Below are 26,977 nucleotides of genomic sequence, written 5' to 3' on the forward strand. Positions count from 1 at the left end.
ACACTGTACAAGGCCACCAAAGCAGGACACAAATCTTGTTGTAAACTTCCCCACGAGAACAGAGAGGAGAGGACAGGTCCCTCGACGGGGATAACTTAGGACACATCTGAGATATCACTTAGGTGTACCACACGGGTCATGAAAGAGGTCCAGTGGAGTTTCCACCTCCCAAAAAAATGGCAACAATAATCATTCCTTGGCTTGTGTAGTTTCAACTACAATGCAACTAGTAAAGTGCTCTGGTAGGATAACATTTCAGGATAAAAATCGGTAGGATACCTGGTCCCCTTGACCAGGTATCCTACTGGTCCCCCAGTACCAATTCCAGCAACAGTCAGTCCAGTAACAATCAGTAAGAAGGTTAACGACCTAGCAAGTCAAATTGCCCTTGACAACAGCGACAGAGTAGTTAGGAGTCGCTCAGGTGGCAACACATGGAAGGAATCCCAAAACACACTTCTGATGGTTAATAAATAGAATCCTCCATTCAGGAGAAAAGTTATTAGAAGTCATGAACCATGATCACACTGCGTATGACTGGTTCAGTGCTTATAGAGTACTTCCGTTGTGAGGTTAGCTCCTCTGCGGATAACATAGCTATGAAATAGACTTCTTCATACCTATGGCCACTACAATGGTGGAAGACACAGTAACTAAAAGTACTAAAAGTCCTAAAACCACTACAGATTCCCTCAACACCAATTTTTACTGACCTCCAGGCATTGACCTGAAATGTATCTGATTTACAACAGACTCATTCTGAACAGGTTGGAGCCTACCAGGATACTTGGTTTTCTTTCCCTTGGCATGCACGCTTGTGTAAGCATTAGCGCACATGTACAATGGAACATTCAATGACGATTTATGCTAGACTGTCAGAAGCTAGTGCCTTACAGCTGTAGACGTATGATGTAGTTATCAACTTAGGATAGTGCCTAAACAACACACCACACCACAGGAGGAAAACCCTAGACATGACATTAGAAACAATACCAATGAGTCATTGAGTCATAATGAGTCATTTAGCCATGATCGTGGACGTATATAGAATACAGTCCAATTAGATTATTAAGGTGTGTTAACTATATACAGTGGGGCAAAAAAAGTATTTAGTCAGCCACCAATTGTGCAAGTTTTTCCACTTAAAAAGATGAGAGAGGCCTGAAATTTTCATCATAGGTACACTTCAACTATGACAGACAAAATGAGAAAAATAAATCCAGAAAAGTGACAGGCTTGATTACCAACAACGACGAGGCGGCCTACAGGGAGGAGGTGAGGGGCCTCGGAGTATGGTGCCAGGAAAATAACCTCACACTCAACGTCAAGAAATCAAAGGAGATGATCGTGGACTTCAGGAAACAGCAGAGGGAGCACCCCCCGTACATCGACGGGACAGTAGTGGAGAGCGTAGAAAGTTTTAAGTTCCTCGGCGTACACATCACGGACAAACTGAATTGGTCCACCCACACAGACAGCGTTGTGAAGAAGGCGCAGCAAATTCGGCTTGTTACCAAAAGCACTCACAAACTTTTACAGATGCACAATCGAGAGCATCCTGTCGGGCTGTATCACCGCCTGGTACGGCAACTGCTCCGCCCACAAGCGTAAGACTCTCCAGAGGGTAGTGAGTTCTGCACAAACGCATCACCGGGGGCAAACTACCTGCCCTCCAGGACACCTACACCACCCGATGTCACAGGAAGGCCATAAAGATCATCAAGGACAGCAACCACCCGAGCCACTGCCTGTTCACCCCGCTATCATCCAGAAGGCGAGGTCAGTACAGGTGCATCAAAGCTGGGACCGAGAGACTGAAAAACAGCTTCTATCTCAAGGCCATCAGACTGTTAAACAGCCACCACTAACATTGAGTGGCTACTGCCTGTAACGGTCGTCAGTGGAAGAAGGCGAGGACCAATGCGCAGCGTGGTAAGTGTCCATGTTAGTTTTATCAACACTGAACAAAAACAATAAAACGACAAAACGAACAGTCCTGAATGGTGAAGCCAAACACAGAACAGAAAATAATCACCCATAACTCAAGGGTGAAAACAGGCTACCTAAGTATGGTTCTCAATCAGGGACTGACAGCTGCCTCTGATTGAGAACCATACCAGGCCAAACAGAGAAATACCAAATCATAGGAAAAACTAATATAGACAACCCACCCAACTCACGCCCTGACCATACTAAAACAAAGATATAACAGGGGCGACTCCGGCAGCTCCGGACAGACGGGCGACTCCGGCAGCTCCGGACAGATGGCCGCATCTGTAGGGAGGAGACGGAGAGACAGCCTGTTGCGGGGGGCTGCCACCAGAGGCCTGGTGCGTGGAGGAGGCACCAGATAGACCAGACCGTGGAGGCGCACTGGAGGTCTCGAGCACCGAGCCTGTCCAAACCTACCTGGCTGGATGCTCCCCGTAGCCCGGCCAGTGCGGCGAGGTGGAATCGACCACACTGGGCTGTGCTGGCGAACTGGGGACACCATGCTTAGGGCTGGTGCCATGTGCCCCGGCCCGAGGAGACGCACTGGAGACCAGATGCGCTGAGCCGGCTTCATGGCACCTGGCTCGAAGCCCACTTTAGCCCGGCCGATACGAGGCGCTGGAATGTACCGCACCGGGCTATGCCTGCCCACCGGGGACACCGTGCACCTCACGGCATAACACGGTGCCTGCCCGGTCCACCTCTCCCCATGGTAAGCACGGGGAGTTGGCTCAGGTCTCCTAGCTGACTTAGCCACATTCCCTGTGTGCTCCCCCCAATACATTTTTGGAGTTGCCTCTCGTCCCGGCCGCGCTGCCGTGCTGCCTCCTCATACCACCGCCTCTCGGCTTTCACTGCCTCCAGCTCTGCCTTGGGGCGGCGATATTCTCCTGGCTGTTCCCAGGGTCCCTTGTCATCCAAGATCTCCTCCCAAGTCCAGGAGTCTTGAACCCGCTGCTGCTGGGTACCACGCTGCTCGGTCCGGTTGTGGTGGGTGATTCTGTAACGGTCATCGGTGGAAGAAGGTGAGGACCAATGCGCAGCGTGGTAAGTGTCCATGTGAGATTTATTTGATAACTGAACATGAACAAAAACAATAAAATGAACAGTCCTGAACGGTGAAGCAGGCTACCTAAGTATGGTTCTCAATCAGGGACAACGATTGACAGCTGCCTCTGATTGAGAACCATACCAGGCCAAACACAGAAATACCAAATCATAGAAAAACTGACATAGACAACCCACCCAACTCACGCCCTGACCATACTAAAACAAAGACATAACAAAAGAACTAAGGCCAGAACGTGACACTGCCAACATACTGACTCTACTCCAGCTACTTTAATAATGGAACTTAATGTAAAAAAAAATGTATCACTAGCCATTTTAAACAATGCCAATTAATATAATGTTTACATATCCTACATTTCTCATCTCATATGTATATACTGTACTCTATACCATCTACTGCATCTTGCCATTTTTATGTAATACATGTATCACTAGCCACTTTAAACTATACCACTCTTATGTTTCAATACCCTACATTTATCATCTTATATGTATATACTGTACTCAATACCATCCACTGCACCTTGCCTATGCCGTTCTGTACCAACACTCATTCATATATCTTTATGTACATATTCTTTATCCCTTTACACTTGTGTGTATAAGGTAGTAGTTGTTGAATTGTTCGGTTAGATTACTCGTTGGTTATTACTGCATTGTCGGAACTAGAAGCACGAGCATTTCGCTACACTCGCATTAACATCTGCTAACCATGTTTATGTGACAAATAACATTTGATTTTGATTTGATTTGATATGGTCAAAAATTAATGGCATTTTATTGCCATTGGGCGAAACATAAACATGACCGCAAATACCATTCAAATGGACGCCAAAACAGTCAAACCATATTGCAATTGGAACATGGCAAATGCCCCAAATTCCCAAATATGGCGAGCGTGCTCCACCGTAGATTTTCACGTGGCAAATGGTCACCAAGTCAAGACGCAAGGGTCACATTTTGAAAATGTGAAAAAAGATGTAAAAATTCACCCTCTAAAAAAAGTGCATGACTGTCCATTTTAAAAATGTGCTCCTGGTAACCCGTTTCGATCACTAGGTGCACGGCTGTCCATTTGCAATGTCTTACAATGTGCATTTACCATCACGAATTTGACATGCTCTAAAATGCTGCAGAAATGCCCAATTGACTGGCCCGTTGAACGCGGGATGGCCGGGCAGTGATAGTGGTTCCTCTCCATCGCTCTGGGGTGCAATGAGAGAGAAGTGGGACTCTTTCGCTTTTTAAAGATTTTTTGAAAAACGTCCAAAATGACCAGGGGCACCCCCTATTGGATGGGCACGGGCGGGGAGTGCTCCCTACTTGGCCATGGACCCCTTGCACCCCCCTAAAAGCATTAAAAAACCACGTTTTAAATGTGCTCCTGGTAACCGTTCCGATCATCAGGTGCACGGCTGTCCATTTGCAATGTCTCACTTTGGGTATTTACCATCACGAATTTGACATGCTCTACTATACTTGAATTTTTATTTATTTAACCATCACCAATTTTACATTGTATGATTTCTCATAAATTACTGCTTATTGCTGGATCTTTTTTCATTACACCGTAGGTTCATATACTTCGACGTGAAGCGGTCAAATTAGTGCTCTATTACCGTTTTTGACCTTTAATCCCCAAAAATTGGGATAACTCAAAAACCGTTGAGGCCTCGACGTCATCTTGTTTCTGGGCCATTCTTGGGATGGCCTGCAGCTTGCAGAAATCCTACCAGGGTAAACAACCAGAGGGGGACAGCAACGATGATCCACAACCAGGACATCCCATGGTAATTGTTATGGTAGGTTGCAACATCCAAACTAATACCCTGATTGAACCACCAGAGGGGGACTGTCATGATTTCCCAGTCCTGGGCTGAGGATCCAAGATGCCGGCTAGGCAAAAATGTGAACCCTCCCCCTCCTGTCGGGAGGAGGGTCCAGTTTTATGACAGGTCGTAAATTCCTTGCAGAGACTCTCTCTCTGTGGTCATGCAGTAATGGGGAGACAGGGTTTCTCTGTAGAACAAAGACATTCTTCCCGCCTAAACTCCAACACCCCAAAATTTATAATAAACAATATTTCTATTTTTGAGAATGTGGGAAATGTTCAGGGGACTACACAGTACCTCTAAAGTATCTATCCTAACCACCACTATGACCAGAAACTCTGCTAAGGACACGGTGACCTCTGGTGGTCAAACCAGAATCGTACAACCAAAGAATCTACCAAGGATTCCAACGACCAAGGACAGCTCAATCGTAAATATATATACATTGCATTCCTTCTTCCGAATGAGTGGTTATTAGTGTGCTAAGTATATGTATTCCCGTGAGCGTGGCTCACCATGTCCGATAGTCATTCCTTTGTCTCTCTCCCCCCCCCCCTCCTCTCTCTGAATTTGCCACCGTGTTATAACCAAACTGTCCTATTTTGTTAGTCTTCTAGAGACTATTTACTGTATAATGTTAGTATGTTATGTATATTCGGTAATTAGTTAGTAAATATATAATTTAGCCAATTGGTGTATCGTTGATTCATAAGTAAACTTAGGGTTTGTGCAGATGACAAGAAATTACGACGTTAAATATGAGACTGACCAAGGTAATAATCCATTAATTAGTGACTGTTATCTGTGATATGAAAATTTCGCAGTAGAGTTCAATTCAGGAGAAAGTAACTCTTTAACCAAATTTTCCTGTGGTGCCCTGACTTCCTAGTTAATTATTGTTTACATGATTAGTTTAATCACAGAATAATTTAACATAGAGAATTGATTTGATAATATAACCGTCTTCACATTTAATGATAGTTACGACGCGACACCTCTTACCGGCAGCTTCAGGAGAGTAATGGCAGAATCTGTGAAAGCCAGCAGGAGTGGGAGGAGAGGTTTTGGTAATTTTCTTATGGTTATCTAGATCTGTGGTTCCCTATTGAGGCATTTGTCTTATTTCATCAAACGGTAAGGTAAATGCATTTGGTTGATTTTATTAAAATGCATAGAGTATGTATACATATGGAAAAATACATATTGAAACATTTCAACCAATCGATTGGTAGAAAAACAGATAACTTTCGGTCGACCAAGATTTTTTGGGGGACGAGGAAAGGCCTGACATGAGAAAAACGTTCATTTTGCATGTTCATGAGAGTATCAGCTTTTCATAGATAGTGATTCATAGTTTGTAGCTCAAACCATTCAGACTCAAAATACATTTCTGTAAAAAGACCCAGCCTCTCGCCTCAGAAACACTGCTCCCCACTCAGACTCTGTTAAGCAAACAGACAAATGGTTGATACCTACGGATGCAGAAGAAATAGACTAATCCAAAGGTACAACCCAGAAGTCTGTACACAATGGTTAAAAGGGTTTAAAAGTACTAAATCAGGCCGGTGTGACGTTGGGACTCTTTGGGTTAAATAAGCAGAGTGTAGTGGAAATTTCCTGTATTACCAAATCATGAGAGCAAACCACACACAAGTCAGAGTTATCACAAAGTCCATCTTTAATTATATGAGCTCCATCACAACCCTGTGACTCTCAGATAAATTCAGTGTCTATAAATGAATTCTCTGAGAGTCCCTTACACATTGCAACTGAGATCCTTTATAGTAAAGATACACATAGCCAGACAGCATTGGCTATAAATTATCATTCAGCTTTGGTCTCCTAAACTATGTTCTTATCTCGCTCTTGGTACCACTCAGGACCAACACTATTACCTCACCCAATGGCATATATCAAATACACCCCCTCCTGGACAAGATCACAGAGAGACAGTGATTGGCACACAGACATTGTGGAGCCATTAGATAATTGGTTCCCCCTCAATCATCCCTTCACATGGTTTAAAAGATATGTTTACACATGACACATTCACAGATAAGACTAACCAGACCTCTCCCCTCTCTGGGCCCAAGTAACTTTATCCCACATAAGCTTGCTATAAAATGAATAAAACATCTAATTTATAAATGTTACCTAAAGAATTCTGATTCTGCCACGACAAGAGGCACACCAACTCCTTGACATAATGACTCACAGGAGTGGAAGAAACAAGGAACTCCGAAATTGTTATTTATTTTTTTTAAGAAAATTCATATCAGCACCAAACTGCATTGTGAGAACTGGGGAATTTACCATCATATATTTCTCATCAGGGAAGATACTGTACCTTTACATCCCATGATGACACATCCATTAAAATTAGTATATATAGTAATTTTGATAACTAGATAACGTTTCATAAACGTTGACACCAGAGATAATACTTAAGTAGAGTAAGTCCTTACTTGTAGTCAGGGTTGTTGACACCAGTTGACTTTTCTTCCTGTTCTCCAGCACAGTACAGACAGTGACAGAGTACTGAGTACCACCTTGCAGGTCAGAGAGAGCGATGCTGTGTGAAGATGTGGTAGTGATGTGTGGTTCTGTCCCTGGACAGTGGTAGGAGATCTGGTAATGATGTTGGGTCTGGTCCAATCCTGGTGGCTGACTCCAGCTAACAGCAGCTGATGTGGTGTCCACTGAGTCAACAGTCAGCCCTACCGGGGCAGGGATAACTAGGGGAGGGGTTTAATATAGTTAATAGTATCTGATAATTTGCAGTCCTGCTGACTTCCATTCTACTGTTAATATGCCACTAAAGGATAATATCCCATTACTACTTAGAGTCACTACTCACTACTACTATTACAGTAGCCTACATTTAATAACACTAGGTTCTAACAATATAAATTCTAAACACTACTTCTATCACACTAGCCTACATTTTATAACACTAGGCTCTATCAATTACAATTATAAACTTCTTAGACTACCATACAAATACTTTTAGACACCTGAAACAAGCACACAATTTCTTTTCAGGAAGAAGGTTCAGTCTAGTTCAGATTTGTCCAATTCCACACCCAGAAGTGAAGTGAGTCGGTATGAGGCTTACTTGTGCAGATGGTTGTAGAGAGAGGTTTGCTCTGTTCCCCATTGTTCAACACAGTTGAGACACTGATGTTGTACTGAGTACCAGGTTGCAGGCCAGAGAGAGTTATGTAGCAGTCCTCAGTATTGGCTGCACAGGGCTCTGTTCCCGGAATGCAGTAGGATATGACGAAGCGTTGTGGGACTTTCTCCAATTCTTCAGCCTTGGACCAACTGACAGTGAAGGAGGTCGCTCCTGACTGGTTTATTTGTAAGTCCCTGGGTGCTGGAACCACTAGAAAGAAAAATCATATGTTTTATGAAACTAAATATAGGATAGACCTATAGATAATGTCTTGTTTGGACATCACATGAAAAACTGCATCCTTAGAAGCACATAACCAAAGACCAACTCAAGTTACTGTACCAGTGAATACAGATGCTGAGACCCATCTGCTTTGTCTGCCATCTTCTCCCTCTGTAGCCACGTTGAACTGGTACTTTTCACCAGGCTGGAGTCCATCTAGTTCAACATTAAACCCATCTTCCACCCTCAGGCTCCTCTCTTCCCCATCACATCTCCAAGTCACGCTGAAAGTCTGTGGTCCTGTCAGTCCCTCAGGAGAACCCCAGCTCAGAGACACAGAGTTTGACGTCACTGACGAGAACTGGATCTCACCAGGAGGGGGCAGTACTTCTAAAGAAGTAGTGGAAGATAAAAAATAATGACTTTAATTGCAATGACATACAGTGGCCAAAATTTTTGAGAATGATACAAATATTAATTTCCACAAAGTTTGCTGATTCAGTGTCTTTAGATATTTTTGAGAGATGTTACTGTGGAATACTGAAGTATAATTACAAGCAATTCATAAGTGTCAAAGGCTTTTATTGACAATTACATGAAGTTGATATAAAGAGTCAATATTTGCAGTGTTGACCTTTCTTTTTCAAGACTTCTGCAATCCGCCCTGGTATGCTGTCAATTAACTTCTGGGCCACATCCTGACTGATGGCAGCCCATTCTTGCATAATCAATGCTTGGAGTTTGTCAGAATTTGTGGGGTTTTGTTTGTCCACCCGCCTCTTCAGGATTGTCCACAAGTTCTCAACGGGATTAAGGTCTGGGGAGTTTCCTAGCTATTGACCCAAAATATCGATGTTTTGTTCCCCGAGCCACTTAGTTTTCACTTTTGCCTTATGGCAAGGTGCTCCATCATGCTGGAAAAGGCATTGTTCATCACCATCCTGGATGGTTGGGAGAAGGTGCTCTCGGAGGATGTGTTGGTACCATTCTTTATTCATGGCTGTGTTCTTAGGCAAAATTTTGAGTGAGCCCACTTCCTTGGCTGAGAAGCAACCCCACACATAAATGGTTTCAGGATGCTTTACTGTTGGCATGACTGATGGTAGCGCTCACCTTGTCTTCCCGGGAAAAGCTTTTTTCCGGATGCCCCAAACAATCGGAAAAGGGATTTATCAGAGAAAATGACTTTACCCCAGTCCTCAGCAGTCCAATCCTTTTACCTTATGCAGAATATCAGTCTGTCCCTGATGTTTTTCCTGGAGAGAAGTGGCTTCTTTGCTGCCCTTCTTGACACCAGGCCATCCTCCAAAAGTCTTTGCCTCACTGTACTTGCAGATGCACTCACACCTGCCTGCTGCCATTCCTGAGCAAGCTCTGTACTTGATGATCCGATAGGTGCAATCTTACTGGCAGCAATATCCTTGCCTGTGAAGCCCTTTTTGTGCAAAGCAATGATAACAGCACATGTTTCCTTGCAGGTAACCATGGTTGACAGAGGAAGAACAATGATTCCAAGCACCACCCTCCTTTTAAAGCTTCCAGTCTGTTATTCGAACTCAATCAGCATGACAGAGTGATCTCCAGCCTTGTCCTCGTCAACACTCACACCTGTGTTAACGAGAGAATCACTGACATGATGTCAGCTGGTCCTTTTGTGGCAGGGCTGAAATGCAGTGGACATTTTTGGAGGGGATTCAGTTCATTTGCATGGCAAAGAGGGACTTTGCAATTCATTGGAATTCATCTGATCACTCTTCATAACATTCTGGAGTATTTGCAATTTGCCATAATACAAACTGAGGCAGCAGACTGTGAAAATTAATATTTGTGTCATTCTCAAAACTTTTGGCCAAGACTGTACACTTAAAAGAAAACTACATATTAATCAAACAAGCATTAGGGAATAAGAATTATGACTCTAAACAAATTCATCTCCCTCTTTTAATGGTCTTAAAATTGTATGTATGTTGTTGAACACAATGTAAAGGTCTCAAAATACATTCTTTGGGTAATTGATTGTACACCTACCGTCAACTGAGGCCAGCCTTAGTCTTTGACATTGATCTCTATCAAAAGTCTTGAAAACAGAGTAAGAATATTTTGATGAAAAACACAGTTGTTGTTTTCCACAACATACGATGATCAAGGTTGTATGACTATGAACAACATTATTATCAAATGTAATATCTTCTTTATTAAAGAGCATCTACCAACCTGTCTTCCTGACTGTTTTATCTCCTCATAGACTAAATCATGTCCTTTGTGCATTGTCACAGAACACAGACTGCAGATCAGCTTCTGGTCTGTCCTGCAGAACACCTCCAGAGCTCTGTGATGTTCCTGACAGAGTTTCTCCTCCAGGTCTCCAGTTATCTCCACCAGGGTGTGTCTCTGTAGTTTAGGTACTGTGTAGTGCTTCCTAACGTGGGTCCCACAGTAGGATAAAGTGCAGGTCTGACAGAACTTCACAGCTTTGACCTCACAGACATCACAGACCATCTCTTCTGGCCTGATGGTGCTAAGTCAATTACACACATTAAAACACAACAAAATACATAACCTTATTAGGTTTACCAAGCAACTTTAAATTTCACAAGAAAAATGTACTTTATACACCTGTCAAACATGTACACTAAATATACAAAAGTGTGTGGACACCCCTTCAAATGATTGGACTTAGCTATTTCAGTCACACCCATTGCTGACAGGTAAATAAAATTGAGCACACAGCTATGCAATCTCCATAGATTTTGGCAGTAGAATGGCCTTACTGAAGAGCTCAGTAACTTTCAACATGGCACTGTCATAGGATGCCACCTTTCCAAAAAGTCAGTAAGTTAAATCTCTGCCCTGGTAGAGGTGCCTCAGTCAACTGTAGGTGCTGTTATTGTGAAGTGGAAACATCTAAGAGCAATAGCGGCTAAGCTGCGAAGTGGTAGGCCACACAAGCTCACAGAACAGGAACGCCGAGTGCTGAAGCGCGTAGCGTGTAAAAATCATCTGTCCTCGGTTGCAACACTCACTACCGAGTTACGAACTGCCTCTGGAAGCAACATCAGCACAAGAACAGTTCGTCAAAAGCTTCATGAAATGAGTTTCCATGGCCGAGCAGACACAACCTGATCGTCATGCGCAATGCCAAGCATCAGCTGGAGTGCTGTAAAGCTTGCCACCATTGGACTCTGGAGCAGTGGAAATGCGTTCTCTGGAGTGAAGAATCACCCTTCAACATCTGGCAGTCCGACGGACAAATCTGAGTTTGGCGGATCGAGGAGAATGCTACTTGCCTCAATGCATAGTGCCAACTGTAAAGTTTGGTTGAGGAGGAATACTGGTCTGGGTTCTGTTTGTCATGGTTCGGGCTAGGCCGCTTAGTTCCAGTAGAGGAAAATCTTAACTTTACAGCATACAATGACATTCTAGACCAGGGGTGGGCAAACTTTTTGGCTCAAGGGCCACATTCAGCTTTTGAAACCAAGTGAAGGGCCACATACTATATGCGTGACGAAACATATGAAGCCTTTGTTCACGTAGACTCACAACTAGCAGTGTACAGTAGGTGTACATATGCTGCTAAAACGCAGAACAATTCTGTCACTGTACTATCTCTACCCACAATCAGACTCACAGCCACAAAAAGTAAGTGCAAACATTTGTCATGACTGTCTTGATCAGGTCAGGTTACAGGAGACCACAACCCTACAGATTATCTCTCAACCCCAACAGAGGAGGAGAGATCTAGGGGTCTGAAGATGTGGGTTTTTTATGGCCCCTCACTCCCCTGGTAAATCTCAGGCCACAGACAAATTCCTTTGTCCTGTTACTATGGAGAACCAGCCTCAGAACATTAAACATGAACTAAAGGGAGTTTGGAACAATTGTTACCGTCAGCCACAATGGTGGTCATGACGATAGATAGAATATGAAAATGTATGTCATTTTTGTTCTGTTATTAAAGGTTAATAGATGACGTTATTATGAAAACATTGTAATGTGAAGGGCTTTCCTAGTATATGTTTGATGTTTATATATTGTACGTTGTATGAAAAATATCCAAATCAAAGATAATAATTTGAGTAAAATCTGGACCTTGCCTCATTGACTTGGTACGCCCAGAGAATTGCCCTAAAGGTGGCTACGCCCACTTCTGACCCAAGGGTATAAAACCTGTGAGTATAGAATTTACAGGAGGACTATGTGACCCCAGCTGCAGCGAGGTCTAAAAAAGTCAACGAACCCAGAACACAACGCAAGTTTGAGGACAAAGAAATCCTTTTCTACCCAAGCTACGGATGAGTAGCTGTGTCTAAGCGGGTGAATTCAAGTCCATCTCCCATCGATTCGTGATATCTAAAGGGTTTCATTCCTATGCTGTGAGCTCTGAGCTACAGAGCTGTCTGTCATCAGAAGACCCCTTCCAGAGAGAAGGGTGAGGGAACAGACTCCTAAGCCAGAAAGGACACTGACACCGGGAGGACGATCAGAGAGGTGCACAGGAGAAGTGCGTCATCGAACAGCGAAACGGTCCATGCAGAGAATCCTCGGAGATCATCCCCACGTAATTACATCATTATATTCTGACCCATAAGAGCGGCAGTTTGGGGCAAGGCTAGGGTTAGAATAGCATAGCTGACAAATTCACCCAAATGTATATTTCTCTTGTGTACTTTCTTTTTTCTCTCTCTTTTGAAATTCCCATTGTGGGTAACACGCGTCATAGTGTGTTGGCCCGTTATACTAAGTTTTAATCAATAGCCTATAATGTGCTTTGTCTATGTGTATATTTTACCATCATTTTAGCTTTTTAGTAAATGAATATTCAAATAAGATTGGTGTGGTACGAGTTCATTGGTGGGACCCGGGTCCGTGCAGATTCACGGTCTATACGACGTTCAAAACGAGATTGGTAGAGGAAACTGGTTAATTAGCGGCTGTTGTAAAATCGATATTCTGATATTCTTTGAGTTAATTTGGAAAATAGAAACTCAATAAAAACTAGTTTTCCCATGGTGCCTGTTACGGATACAGGTATCCTGTGTGTGTGTGTGTGTGTATGTATCCTGTGTTCTTTTCGCTCCTTCTCCCCTCACAGGTGAACATCATCACTCCCCAATCAGTCACCAATCAATCATCAATCAGAAGACACACCTCCTCCTGTTTCCTACCCAATCACAGTTCCTTTCCCCTGGTTTAAAAACCCTGTCAGTTGTTTGCTCTGGAGCGCAATCTCTCTGTAAATGCCATATGTCTGTAGATCGCTCTGGTTCACCCTCTCCTACTATGTCTCTTTATGTATTGAGCTATCTTTTGTTTGAGGACCTCAATATCACTTTGTCCTCACCTGTGAGTATTGTTTTTGGTTATGGTGTTTGTTTGTTTGCTGGTGGGAAAAGGGGGAACCAAGACAAGTCACCCATGGGCATACACTACCCATAGGTGAACTTTGTTAAAAACACTAGTTAGAACTGGGCGGACCACCCACTGTGTTTTTGGTCAGTTAGCTGTTGTTGAAATAGGCTAGTCTAGCTTAGGGGTGTTTTTGAATAGTTATTATTTCTTTCCTTGGGTCCAGCTCAGCCCTTTTGCCCCCCCCATTACCCCCTTTGCCTGCTCCCCCCCCCCCCCCCCATTACCGTGTGTTTTCTAATAAACCATGTGTTTGACGGTAATTTAGTTGTCTGTGGTTATTTCGTTCTCACTTTTTCACTATTATAATTTGCATGATTTATGTTACGGGTCTCGTTACCATCTCCCCTAGACTGTCGGGTCAAAAGGGATTCTTAACAGTGCCCCAGGTTAATAATTGCTTGATTCAGTTAATCATGTAATTAGAAACTTGTAATCATTCGATGAGCAGCAGTCGTCACATGAACTAATACAACGTCACAACACTTTAAAAAAATGAAAAAACATGTTTATATGACAGACCATCTCCAATCCTAAAGTACAAATAAGAGCAAAAAGTAAATCATTTGAGTTCATATTGAATGACCTGTTTATGATAGCATATTATGGAATTTTACCTCCACCATAAAAAAGAAAATTGTGAGCCACATACAGAGCAAACACAAAACATTTGGATTAATATTGATATTCAGATAGTCTAGAACTCTTTATATTAAAGCAGATTACTGAACAGTTCCCAAATCATCTCAGCCCAAATAAAGTACAATCTGAGCCGTTGTAGTAAGCATTCAATGTCAAATGAATGGGGACAAGGCCAGTATCCAAGTGCATTACTGGAAGCCTGGCCTAACCCACTTGGTGATTTCAGCCTTAATGTGAGCAATGGGTCTGGTCAGCTCTCTTGTAAAGGGCATCAAAGTCTGGTGTCATTTCTGAAGTAGAGATCCTCAGAACAGCTGAGAAGGGGTTTGTTAAATTTGACCTGTGACGGGATTTGTCGTAGTTCATGACTCAAAGTTTGTTACACGTGGATCCTCTGGGTGTGATTTTTCATGTTTGGAAACTGTTTCATTCATTGAGCCATAAAACTGGTATTTTGTGTCTGTTATACTTCTCCTTCAAAGCAATATAACACTGGATATCGATGAGCTCCAGTTGTCTGGTGGTGCTTTCTTGCTGTCGAAAGACAACCTCCAGCTCAGTCTCAACCTTGCCAAAGTCTACTGTATGTCTCAGTGCGGCACTGCAATGTGGGCGCATTCAGTGCGGCCAGTGTCGGGAAATGAGAGACCGGCGGCTCATTTGTCTGGAGAACATACCTATCTCCCCTCTCAGTTCCCAAACACGGCAAAAAACCTTTCCCAGGATTAGCCAGCACACATTTGAATGGTAAAACAAGTCCTGGTGCTCTGCCTCTGTGTCATTGAGCAGCTGAATGAACTGATGGTAAAGCCCCCTTGCCCATATAAAATTGACAAGTTTTACAACCACTTTGACAACATTCTCCAGCTTTAGCACACTTTTATACAGGGCTTCCTGGTGAAAAAATACAGTAAATAAATATAAATTCCTCCGAATTAGGGCTTTCTTCTTTTACATTGTCTTGTAATCTTTTTATTAGGCCAATGTTTTTACCGGATAGATTTGGTATATCCATCTATTCTGACGTTTGCTCCACGGTAGAATAATTTTCTCCAAGCACCCTGTTAGCATGCTTGCTTGAAAAATGACGATTGAGATTATATTCCTTAAAAACTTCAACTTTCTTGGCATATGAGACATACCGCCTTGGGTCAATATTATTTTAAAAGTATTTTGCTGTCCATTCTTTAAACACATGACATTCATAGTCCATTTTTCTCATTTTCGCAGCACTAATTTTTCACCTCAACAGTCGTCAAGCAATTAAGTTATTTTTTGGATAAAACGAGTTTATTGCATCCGCAGTGGAGCCCAGTTTCATAATATTACCATCTGTCCCAACTGCTTGCCGTAGGTTTGAAGTAATCGCAAAAAACAGGCCTTATTTTAGGGCATTTTTCACCCTGCCAGCTCCTATTAGTTCTATTGAGCACCATGGCATCAACTCGCCTTCAGAACGTTCTATTCCCAGCCCATTGTTCTACGTGACAATGCCTACTTCGCTATTGTTGGCATTGAGCCATGCCCACGTTAAACTCATAGGCTTATCTCAAGTAATTTATTATTGACAAAGATAAAGCTACTTTGTGCACAAGCTCACTGTTCGTCTAGGTACAGGTTGTTGTGACCCACTGTGCTATATGTAAACATATCTTTTAAACCAATTATTTATTGGCTCCACAATGTCTGTGTGCCAGTCACTGTGTCTCTGTGATCTTGTCCAGGAGGGGTGTATTTGATATGCCTGTTGATGAGGTTTTGTTTTATAGGTCCTGAGAGCGAGATAAGAACATAGCTTAGAAGACAAAGCTGAACGATAATTTATAGCCAATGCTGTCTGGCTATGTGTGTCTTTGCTATAAAGGATCTCAGTTGCAATGTGTAAGGTCTCTCAGAGAATTCATTTATAGACACTGAATTGATCTGAGAATCACAGGGTTGTGATGGAGCTCATATAATTAAATATGGACTTTGTGATAACTCTGACTTGTGTGTGGTTTGCTCTCATGATTTGGTAAATACAGGAAATGTCCACTACAGGTGTAAACCTAAACAAAACACGTCCCTGTCCTAAGTTTCAAGATGTGGCCGATTTAAACAGCCAGAAGACGTTGTTTAAGAAATAACCTATTTTTTGGACGATTTGTTGTTTCTTATTGGCTGCTGGATAATGTCATATGCGTCAAAATCTGTTTGTTAGTAGGCATTGAATGGAGCGAATGCTGCGCAGGTTCACAGATTTTCAAACCAAATGTATAGGTCTAGCTTATTGATTTGTAGATCTGACGCAGTTGCTACCTCAGATTATGAGCCTAGCAAATGTCACAAATGAGTTATGTAGTTCCCACAGAAGGCCACAGGTAAGATCAAGAGAGCTATAAACCCATACCGTAAACCTAGGTATAACCTATTTTAGCCTTAACCCTAACCCTAGGTATAACTTTTATTTTAGGCCTAATCCTAGGTATAACCTATTTTAGCCTTAACCCTAAACCCTAACCCTAATTCTTGGGTAGGGTAGCTTAGAACACTTAAAAACTATTTTTGTAATAATATGTTAGTAAATACCATTATAGTACTAAATAGCATTTTGATTGTTTTGTTTTTAATGCAACCAATGCAAGTATTTAGCTTTTTTGTTGTTGTTATTAATTATTTTATGATATTTATTATTGCAAGGTAATAAACAAGCCTCATTTTATTTTTTAAATGTGCTTTGATTTGGGTGTGACTTAGTGACCTACATGTGGAAGTCCAGCAATTGGTGGCTGGGGCAGGTTTGAGACTGATCTCTGGAATGAATAAGAAAAATACACTTTATTTCTCAGCTGCTTCACCAATGTCTTTATGTGATTGAATAACTTTGAATTTCTAAATATTTCCAATAGATGGCAGCATAAGACCACGAAGCGTCAATTATAGGCTATTGCAGCATTATGATTGACATAAAATAGCATGCAACCAAAGACTATATGTCCCAGGATTACTTTACAGGTAGATATTTATCTCGTATTAGGCTTGTGTTGCTTTCTGGGGGAGCAAAAAAAATATTGACTACAGCAGGTATAGAACTCAGGCCAAATAATCACTAGACAAGCACGCTAACCTCAACCCTAGTAGACATGTTAGAAAAGGCTCTGTTACATATCATATTACGAGTGAACCGCCTTGAATAGAAACGATGAGTGCCTGGGGGCACAAGCTTTTGGCTGGGCTTGTTGAGTTGGCTACCTTTGCGAGAAGGCAGAGCGGGTTGATGACAATGGATGTAAAAGGAAAATGTTTTTGTCGTGTTTTAATAAAAAATGTTTTAATAAAAAATATGGTAGCTATCAAAAGAGCCTTTGCTTTGCTGAGATGTCATGAGTGTGCTGCCAAACTGCCTGCCATGTCATCAGAGGAGTAGTGAATAATGACAAGTTAACAAATCATTACATAGAGGCCTAGTTTACATTTACAGTTTAGCCATTTAGCAGACGCTCTTATCCAGAGCGACTAAGGTTAAGTGCCTTGCTCAAGGGTTTCGAACTAGCCACCTTTCGGTTACTAACCAACACTCTTAATTAAGAACAAATTCTTATTTACAATGACAGCCAAACCTTGACGGCGCTGGGCCAATTGTACGCCGCCCTATGGGACTCCCAATCACGGCCGGATGTGATGCAGCCTGGATAGGGAGGTGACCTAGAATCCAATAGTCACTCTGACAGAGCACCAGAATTTCTCTGTGGAGTTGGGAGAACCTTCCAGAAGGGCAACCATCTCTGCAGCACTCCACCAATCAGGCCTTTATGGTAGAGTGGCCAGATAGATGCAAGGGCACATGACAACCCACTTGGGGTATGCCTGGAGGACTCTCAGTCCATGGGAAACAAGATTCTCTGGTCTGATGAAACCAAGATTGAACTCTTTGGCCGGAATGCCAAGCGTCACGTCTGGAAGAAACCTGTCACAATCCCTATGGTGAAGCATGGTGGTGGAAGCATCGTGCTGTGGGGAAGTTTTTCAGTGGCAGGGACTGAGAGACTAGTCAGGATCAAGGGAAAGATGAATGGAGCAAAGTACAGAGAGATCCTTGATGAAAACCTGCTCCAGAGCACTCAGGACTTCAGACTGGGGTGAAGATTCACCTTCCAACAGGGCAATGATGCTAAGCACACAGCCAAGACAACACAGGAGTGGCTTTGGGAAAAGTCTCAATGTCCTTGAGTGGCGCAGCCAGAGCCCGGACTTGAACCCGATCGAACATCTCTGGAGAGACCTGAATAGCTGTGCAGCGACGCTCCCCATCCAACCTGACAGCGCTTGAGAGGATCTGTGGAGAAGAATGGGACAAACTCCCCAAAGACAGGTGTGCCAAACTTGTAGCGTCATACCCAAGAAGACTCAAGGCTGTAATCTTTGCCAAAGGTGCTTCACGTAAATGGTCTGAATACTTATGTAAATGTGATATTTCTGATTTAAAAAAAATACATTTGCAAACATTTCTCAAAACCTGTTTTTACTTTGTCATTATGGGGTATTGTGTGTAGAGTGATGAGGGCGGGGGGGCAATTTAATAAGGCTGTAACATAACAAAATGTAGAAAAAGTCAAGGGGTCTGAATAGTTTCCGAATGCACCATACATTTTTTTTTTTTTTTTTTAATACCTTTGCAAATTAAAATCCCCAAAATGTTTTCACTTTGTCATTATGGGTATTGTGTGCAGATGCGTGAGAACAAAAATTAATGTAATCAATTTTGAATTCAGGCTGTAACAACAAAATGGGCTATAAGTCCAAGGGTATGAATACTTTCTGAAGGCTCTGTATCTAGCTAGCATACAATTATTTAATTCAGTGATATCACGCCTTGGTCTTAGTATTTTGTGTTTTCTTTATTTATTTGGTCAGGCCAGGGTGTGACATGGGTTTATTTTGTGGTGTGTTTTTGTATTGGGGTTTTAGTAGGTATTGGGAATGTGGCTGAGTAGGGTTGTCTAGGAAAGTCTATGGTTGCCTGAGGCGGTTCTTAATCAGAGGCAGGTGATTATCGTTGTCTCTGATTGGGAACCATATTTAGGCAGCCATATTCTTTGAGTGTTTCGTGGGTGATTGTTCCTGTCTCTGTGTTTGTAGTCACCAGATAGGCTGTATAGGTTTTCACATTCCGTTTGTTGTTTTTGTATTGTTCGTGTTTTTTTCGTCATTAAAGATGTATCAAACTAATCACGCTGCATTTTGGTCCGACTCTCCTTCAACGGAAGAAAACCGTAACAGAATCACCCACCACCAGTGCCGGAGCCCGCCTGGGATTCGCTGTAGCAGTGCGAAGCAGGTTATCGGAGAATGAAGTTGGCGAAGCAAGCATGGCGGCGCGGACGGAAGACCAAGAGTCAGCCCCAAAAATGTCTTGGGGGGGGGGGACTCAGGGAGAGTGTGGCAGAGTCAGGGTTCAAACCTGAGCCAACTCCCCCTGTTTATCGTAAGGAGCAGCGATCACAGGACTTCTGGATGTGGGAGGAGATATTGGACGGAAAAGGACCCTGGACACAGCCTGGAGAATATCGCCGCCCCAAAGAAGAACTGGAGGCAGAGAAAGCGGTGAGGCGCTGGTAAGAAGAGGCAGCACGGCGACGCGGATGGAAGCCCGAGAGTCAGCCCCAAAAATGTATTGGGGGGCGGCTCACAGGGAGTATGGCTACGCCAGGTAGGAGACCTGCGCTAACTTCCTGTGCTTACCGGGGGGCTAAAGAGACCGGGCAGGCACTGTGTTATGCTATGGAACGCACGGTGTCTCCAGTGCGGGTGCATAGCCCGGTGCGGTACATACCAGCTCTTCGTATTGGCAGGGCTAGAGTGGGCATCGAGCCAGGTAAGGTTGGGCAGGCTCGGTGCTCAAGAGCTCCAGTGCGCCTGCACGTTCCGGTCTATCCAGTGCCACCTCCACACACCAGTCCTCCGGTGGCAGCTCCTCGCACCAGGCTTCCTGTGCGTGTCCTCGGTCCAGTACCACCAGTGCCAGCACCACGCACCAGGCCTTCAGTGCGCCTCGCCTGTCTAGCGCTATCAGAGCCTTCCTCCTCTCCAGCGCTATCAGAGCCTTCCTCCTCTCCAGCGCTGCTGGAGTCTCCCGCCTGTTCAGCGCAGCCAGAGCCTTCCTCCTCTACAGCGCTGCTGGAGTCTCCCGCCTGTTTAGCGCTGCCAGAGCCTTCCTTCTCTCCAGCGCTGCCGGAGTCTCCTGCCTGTTCAGCGCAGCCAGAGCTGCTAATCTGCATGGAGAAGCCAGAGCTGCCAGTCTGCATGGAGCAGCCAGAGCCTCCAGTCTGCATGGAGCAGCCAGTCTACATGGAGCAGCCAGAGCTGTCAGTCTGCATGGAGCAGCCAGAGCTGCTAATCTGCATGGAGAAGCCAGAGCTGCCAGTCTGCATGGAGTAGCCAGAGCCACCAGTCTGCATGGAGCAGCCAGAGCTGCCAGTCTGCATGGAGCAGCCAGAGCTGCCAGTCTGCATGGAGCAGCCAGAGCTGCCAGTCTGCATGGAGCAGCCAGAGCTGCCAGTCTGCATGGAGCAGCCAGAGCTGCCAGTCTGCATGGAGCGAAGTGAAGTAATGATAGGCCTACTACTAATATCCTAAACACATTATAATGCATGTCATATCATGAGGCCGAGCACTTCAAGGCAGCATCCCTCTCTCTCACTCTCTTCCAATCCTGCAAAATGTACGTCATACTTGTCTGTCATTCAAGGATGTAAACAGCTAGCTTGCCCGGTCCATACAAAGCTGCTCTATCTGCACTGATTGGAGTAAATTAATGAGCTAAATATAAAACCTGTCGACTTCACAAGTTAACAAAGGAACTGAAAGGAACGATATAAACGGTACTTTTCTCTCTGTCAGACCTGTTCAGAACATTACTATGCTGGTCCGAAAAGTGGAATGGAACAAAAAAAATTGTGCTTCTGTTAAAAAATAAACGACTGTGGTGAACACAAATAGAGTACTAGTTTGATAGAAATGCAAGACTGCAGTACATACTGCAGGGGTTAAGTTAGGAAACTGAGTTCCAACATTATCTGACTGGAAACAGCATACAGTTGAAATTTCATTTTCATTTTCCAAATGCATTTTCCAATTGAATCTATTACTATACCTTGTAATGTCAGTAAATACTATAATAAACAGTTATCCTGATAATTACTCAAATAAACAGTTATCCTGATAATTACTATAATACACAATTATCCTGATAACTACATCAGATGTCATCATTAGAAGTGCAACGGGCTTCAATGGACGGACACACACACACACACACATATACACACACACATATACACACACACATATACACACACACATGCCTACCTCATATCAGGGTCCACGGTCTCATCAAGATTCTTGTTTGGTGACCCATCCTTCTGTCTTTCTTTAAGGATGGCTCCACCCTCAGCCCCCTGATGATAACTCATCATAACTCTCAGAGAGGAGTCTCACAATCCTGAAGATGACTGGTCTAGTCCCATATCAATCTGTAAATAAGTAGAGTAAAGATCATTATATTAAAAAGTTTAAATACAAAATCAAAATAGGCCTACTGTTGGTCTGCTGTACTGGGGATAATACTACAGTACACATATCAATAATAGTGTCTTAACAAATCAAGATATCTGTCCAGCACTGCCTCAGTACTCTGATAATATAATGCTGATGGCTGCTGTATTAGTCTAGTGTGATAAATCAGTTGATTTAGGATAGACTACTTATATCATCATGTGATTTAGCTGATAATTTACGTCAGAAATTTCTAATGAAATTTTAGTCACAAATTGTAGTTGGATTTGTCCACATTTCATTGTGTTATAAAGTGGGATAAAAAAGGATTGCGTCATTTGACAAAATACGGTGTCAACGTGGTAGAACAATTCTAAAATGTATAATAAATGTCTGAAAAATAAGACACTCATATATCTTGATTAGATGGAACGACATTTATTTACGACATTTATGGGCAAACATTGTACAATTCAGGTGTGCTCTTAGAGACTGACCCCAAAAGGTGTTTCTAACATGTATTGACTCATGTATTTGAAACCATTCCACCTTTTCCGCTCCAGTCTTTACCACGAGCCCTTCCTCCCCAATTAAGGTGCCACCAACCTCCTGTGGTAGACAGCCATTTTCAAGATTTGCCATAGATTTTCAAGCCTATTTAAGTCAAAACTGTGACTAGCCCGGAACATTCAATGTCATCTTGGTAAGCAACTCCAATGTTGATTTGGCCTTGTGTTTTGGGTAATTGCTACAAGGTGAATTCATCTTCCAGTGTCAGTCGGAAAGCAGACTTAACCAGGTTTTTTTTCTAGGATCTTGCCTGTGCTTAGCTTTATTACATTTATTTTTATCCCCCAAAAAACTCCCTTGTCCTTGTCGATGATAAGCATACCGATAACATGATGTAGCCACAAATATGCTTGAAAATATGAAGAGTGGTCCTCAGTGACTGTTTTGTTGGATTTGCCCCAAACATAACGCTTTGTATGCAGAACAAAAAAATGTATTTCTTTGCCACATTTTTTGCAGTTCTACTTTAGTGCCTTGTTGCAAACAGGATGCATCTTTTGTAATATGTTTTATTCTGTACAGGCTTCATTCTTTTCAGCCTGTCATTTAGGTTAGTATTGTGGAGTAACTACAATGTTGTTGATCCATCCTCAGTGTTCTCCTATCACATCCATTAATCTAAATAACTGTTTGCGTCGGGCCTAAGAACAGCCCATAGCTGTGTTATATTGGCCATATACAGTATCACACCCTCTCGGGCATTATTGCTGAAGTATACACCATTCTGCCATTTTAGGCCATGTTTATCTGATGGAGAACAGTGATAAATGTAACCTAGACTGGTAACTCATTAACACCTGACCCATTTATTCAACAGCAAGAGGGCGTTCCAGCGGTTTGAGTGGGGACAATTCAGGCTGAGGAGTGAGTTTCACACATCCCCATGTGCTACATAGGCATAGTACTAAAATAAGCTACGGCCTGATGTTCATTGTCATGTTGTTAATGTTCATGTTCATTGTAAAAAACATTTTTGTGAACTTGAATGTTTACAATTACCATGACAACATTTTGCTGCATTTAGAGTCACCTGGAGCAAATGTAGGCTATTACATAGTTTATACCATGTAATCTAAATCACCCTAGAGATCACAAGGTCGAAGAATTAGTCAGTACAGCATCAGTCTGTAAATATATAACAGCCACTCCTATAACTGACAGTATGAAGACAGCACCTGATAGTACCTGACAATATAATCATAAAGACATCTGAAAGCAAGTACACTTTCAAGGTTACCTTGTTGTCTATGATTCTGATTAGTTAAAGCAATGGTATGTCATAGTAACTAGGGCTAGGGTCCCTTTTTCCGAATTTCCGCCTGTCTGACATGCCCAAAATAAACTACCTGTTACTCAGGCCCAGAAGATAGGATATGCCTATGATTGGATAGAAAACACGTTGAAGTTTCTAAAACTGTTCAAATAATGTCTGTGAGTATAACAGAATTGATATAGCAGGCGGAAATCCGAAGAAAATCCAATCGAAGAATATATTTTTTTGCGCTCCCAGGCTCTTCCAATGCAAAGCTATTGCTCAATGTTATTTCTGTCACCCAGATTGCAGTACCTATGGCTTCCACTAGATTTCAACAGTCTTTAAACAAGGTTTCAGGCTTGTTTTTTGAAAAACAAAGAAATAATTGTAGTTTTTCTGAAGAGAGCTCCATATTAAAAGTATTGTTTTGGCGGGCGTGAATGAGGCCACGCTCTTCGTTCTTTTGCTTTCCTATTGAACATACTACTTTCTGTATGAAATATGATCGTTTATTTAGATATTAGAGTACCTGAGGATGAATTAGAAACATCATTTGACTTGTTTGGACGAAGTTTACCAGTATCTTTTTGGACTCCTTTGTCTGCATGTTGAACGAGTGGAATACTGAAATCGATGGCGCCTACTAAACAGACTTTTTGGGATATAAAGAAGGACTTTATCAAAACAAAACAACCATTCGTTGTGTAGCGGGGACCCTTGGGATTGCAAACACAGGAAGATCTTCAAAAGTAAGTGATTTATTTTATCACTGTTTGTGATTTTGTGACGCCTGTGCTGGTTGATAAATATGTTGACGTGGAGCGCTGTCCTCAGACAATCGCATGCTATGCTTTCGCCGTAAAGCCTATTGTAAATCGGACAACGCAGTTTGATTAACAAAATTCTAAGATTTTGAAAGATGTAAGACACCTGTATTTTAATGAATGTTTAATATTACGACTTTTATTTGAATTTGGCGCTCTCCAATTTTACCGGATGTTGTCGACTTTCATCCCGGACACCTAGCCCTAAAAGGTTTTAAGAACACATTATTAACAAATAATATTGTTTCTAAATATAAGGCTCTGTCAACAACAGTTTGACATGATGTTCACAGCAGACTCAAGTCAAAGTTTTGATCGACTGAAATACATTTGGTAACAATTAAATAATCAACAATATAATAACTTCCAGAACAAATTAATTGTCCTTGAATATTTTCAAGTTGAATTGTCTACATGCACAGTATATTTTCCCTTTGACAATCTTTGCCATTTTCTCTGTCACCATTTTGATGGTAGACTGAGGATCACTTTAATTGACAAATCAGTTTGGTAACTGTGTGATCAACAACAGTAAAACATTTCCTAATTACAAAACACATAGTAGAAACACATTACAAGATGAAATAGCTTTCATGAAGTTAATGTTTTAGTGGTACGTGTACAAATCCAGGCAGGAACTATTTAATTACTGACATTACAAAGAGAGTACAGCACATAATAAATAATACTACACCATATAAAGTCATTAACAATGTTTGACTGACTACATTTTGGAGGGAAATACTCAATAATGATCAACAACAAATAACTTCCAGATAAGAAACTCAACCTTCAGTAAATATTACCTACATAAATATATTCCACTTTTAACCATTTCTTTACCATTCACTCTGTTGATGGGAGACTGAGGGTCACTTTCAATGACAGTCAATCAATGTCATAGTAACTACTGATCATGAATAATAAAGCATGTCTTAATCACAAAACACCTGCAGTAGCACATTATTAATACAATTATTATTTTAAAACACACAAAAACAACTGCTTTACTCCAACAGATTAGACACTGGAAAAGAGACCGATGGCTCAAAACAACATATAGTTAATGAATGTAAATGTCAAATGATTGATCAGATACATAACTGGAAGAAGCCCAGGTGCTCAGGCAGACTGAACCACTTGCTGTTGAAAGACTAGTTGGGCTTTCCATGCATTGTTATTGTATAACTTTATAGGCCGTAAAGAGAGCTATTCAAACTGTCTACAGTATGACATGTTTTCCAGACTTTGTACCGCTGTTAATGTTACATTAGGTCCTCACTCAGTGTGAATGTGTGTGTCTCACCTAATTGTATGTGTGAACTAAGTAATATGTGTGTACAGTGGAGTTGTTTTGGATAAAAACGTCTAAGTTTCTTTCTATTTGTGTTGTCACCACAGCAAGTTACTCTGTTGTTCATTAATATTATACTAGATCAAGCATTATGCATCATTACATAATTGTATTTTATAATAAAAACTATGCAGGGAAATGCCCCCTTAGGTTTACACCTCTGAAGCTCCCATGTCATCATGGTATATTTTCATAGAACTGTACCATGTCATTGAATATTCTTTACTTAAATCAGTGTATCTATGTGAACAATCCATCTGTAAATATTGATGTACAATTGTAGGGGAGAGCAGGGATGGTTGTAACCCTTTTCACTTTTCATCAGTTTCTCAGAGATCTCACACGTAAAACATACTTATAACCTTTAAATAGTTTATACATGCTTATTCATTCATTTTTAATGACAAAGTGTTACCAAGTAATATATCATTGAATGTGGAGTGTGTTGTGGTACCTTGGGTTGTTTTCATGTTTTCTCTTGAGGAACCTTCTTCTGGTTTCGACTCATCTATGGCTTTTGACAGTGATTCTTCCTCTTCACATTCCTATAAAAGTTGAATTCTAGGTTAACATGTTTATTAAGACATTATGACATTGAATCCTCAATTCTGGTCTGTTGAGGATAAAGCACAATAGATTCCATTTAGAATTAGGGCACCTTGATGCCTAGTCTGGCATGCCTAGTTTGGGCTTAATTCATACTATGGCTTTCATGGCCTGTTGTGACCATCACATAGGAGAGGTGATACGTTTGGAAAAAGGAAAGTGACTTTACCTGTTAAACATAACATGTTCCCTTATTGGTTAGGCTGAAATTGAAAATAACAAGGGAAATTCCACCACTTTGTATACACATTTTTGTTATATCATACCATATGCAAAAACGGTAATAAACCATTTATAAGGTATTGATAGTGAATTCACCATTTAGTAATCATTAGTCCCACATTTATAACCATTTACTAATTATTAGTAAAGTGTTTTTGCAGCCCCTCATCTAAAGTGATTGCTATTTATACTTTATAAATGTTTTGAGTGACCACTGCAATTTCTCACAAAAAGATTGGTTGACTTTACAGCCATACCTGATGCTCCCTCTTG

At 42.0% G+C, this 26,977-nt stretch overlaps 1 protein-coding gene across 1 annotated transcript in view; it reads right to left on the minus strand.

Moving 5' to 3' along the window:
* Positions 1–26,434, minus strand: part of LOC135561761 (fibronectin-like) — a 30,898-nt gene extending 4,464 nt beyond the window's left edge. The window contains exons 1-7 of the mRNA XM_065003571.1: positions 26,331–26,434; positions 21,688–21,851; positions 10,507–10,810; positions 10,321–10,369; positions 8,413–8,682; positions 8,011–8,280; positions 7,361–7,630 (exon numbers count right to left, since the gene is read on the minus strand). Coding sequence (XP_064859643.1) covers positions 7,361–7,630; positions 8,011–8,280; positions 8,413–8,682; positions 10,321–10,369; positions 10,507–10,810; positions 21,688–21,794 — 1,270 coding nt within the window. The 5' untranslated portion in view covers positions 21,795–21,851; positions 26,331–26,434. The remainder of the gene's footprint in view (positions 1–7,360; positions 7,631–8,010; positions 8,281–8,412; positions 8,683–10,320; positions 10,370–10,506; positions 10,811–21,687; positions 21,852–26,330) is intronic.
* Between the last annotated feature and the right edge of the window lie 543 nt (positions 26,435–26,977).

Source organism: Oncorhynchus nerka, linkage group LG18 (genome assembly GCF_034236695.1).
Source record: "Oncorhynchus nerka isolate Pitt River linkage group LG18, Oner_Uvic_2.0, whole genome shotgun sequence".
Taxonomy (NCBI): Eukaryota; Metazoa; Chordata; class Actinopteri; order Salmoniformes; family Salmonidae; genus Oncorhynchus; species Oncorhynchus nerka.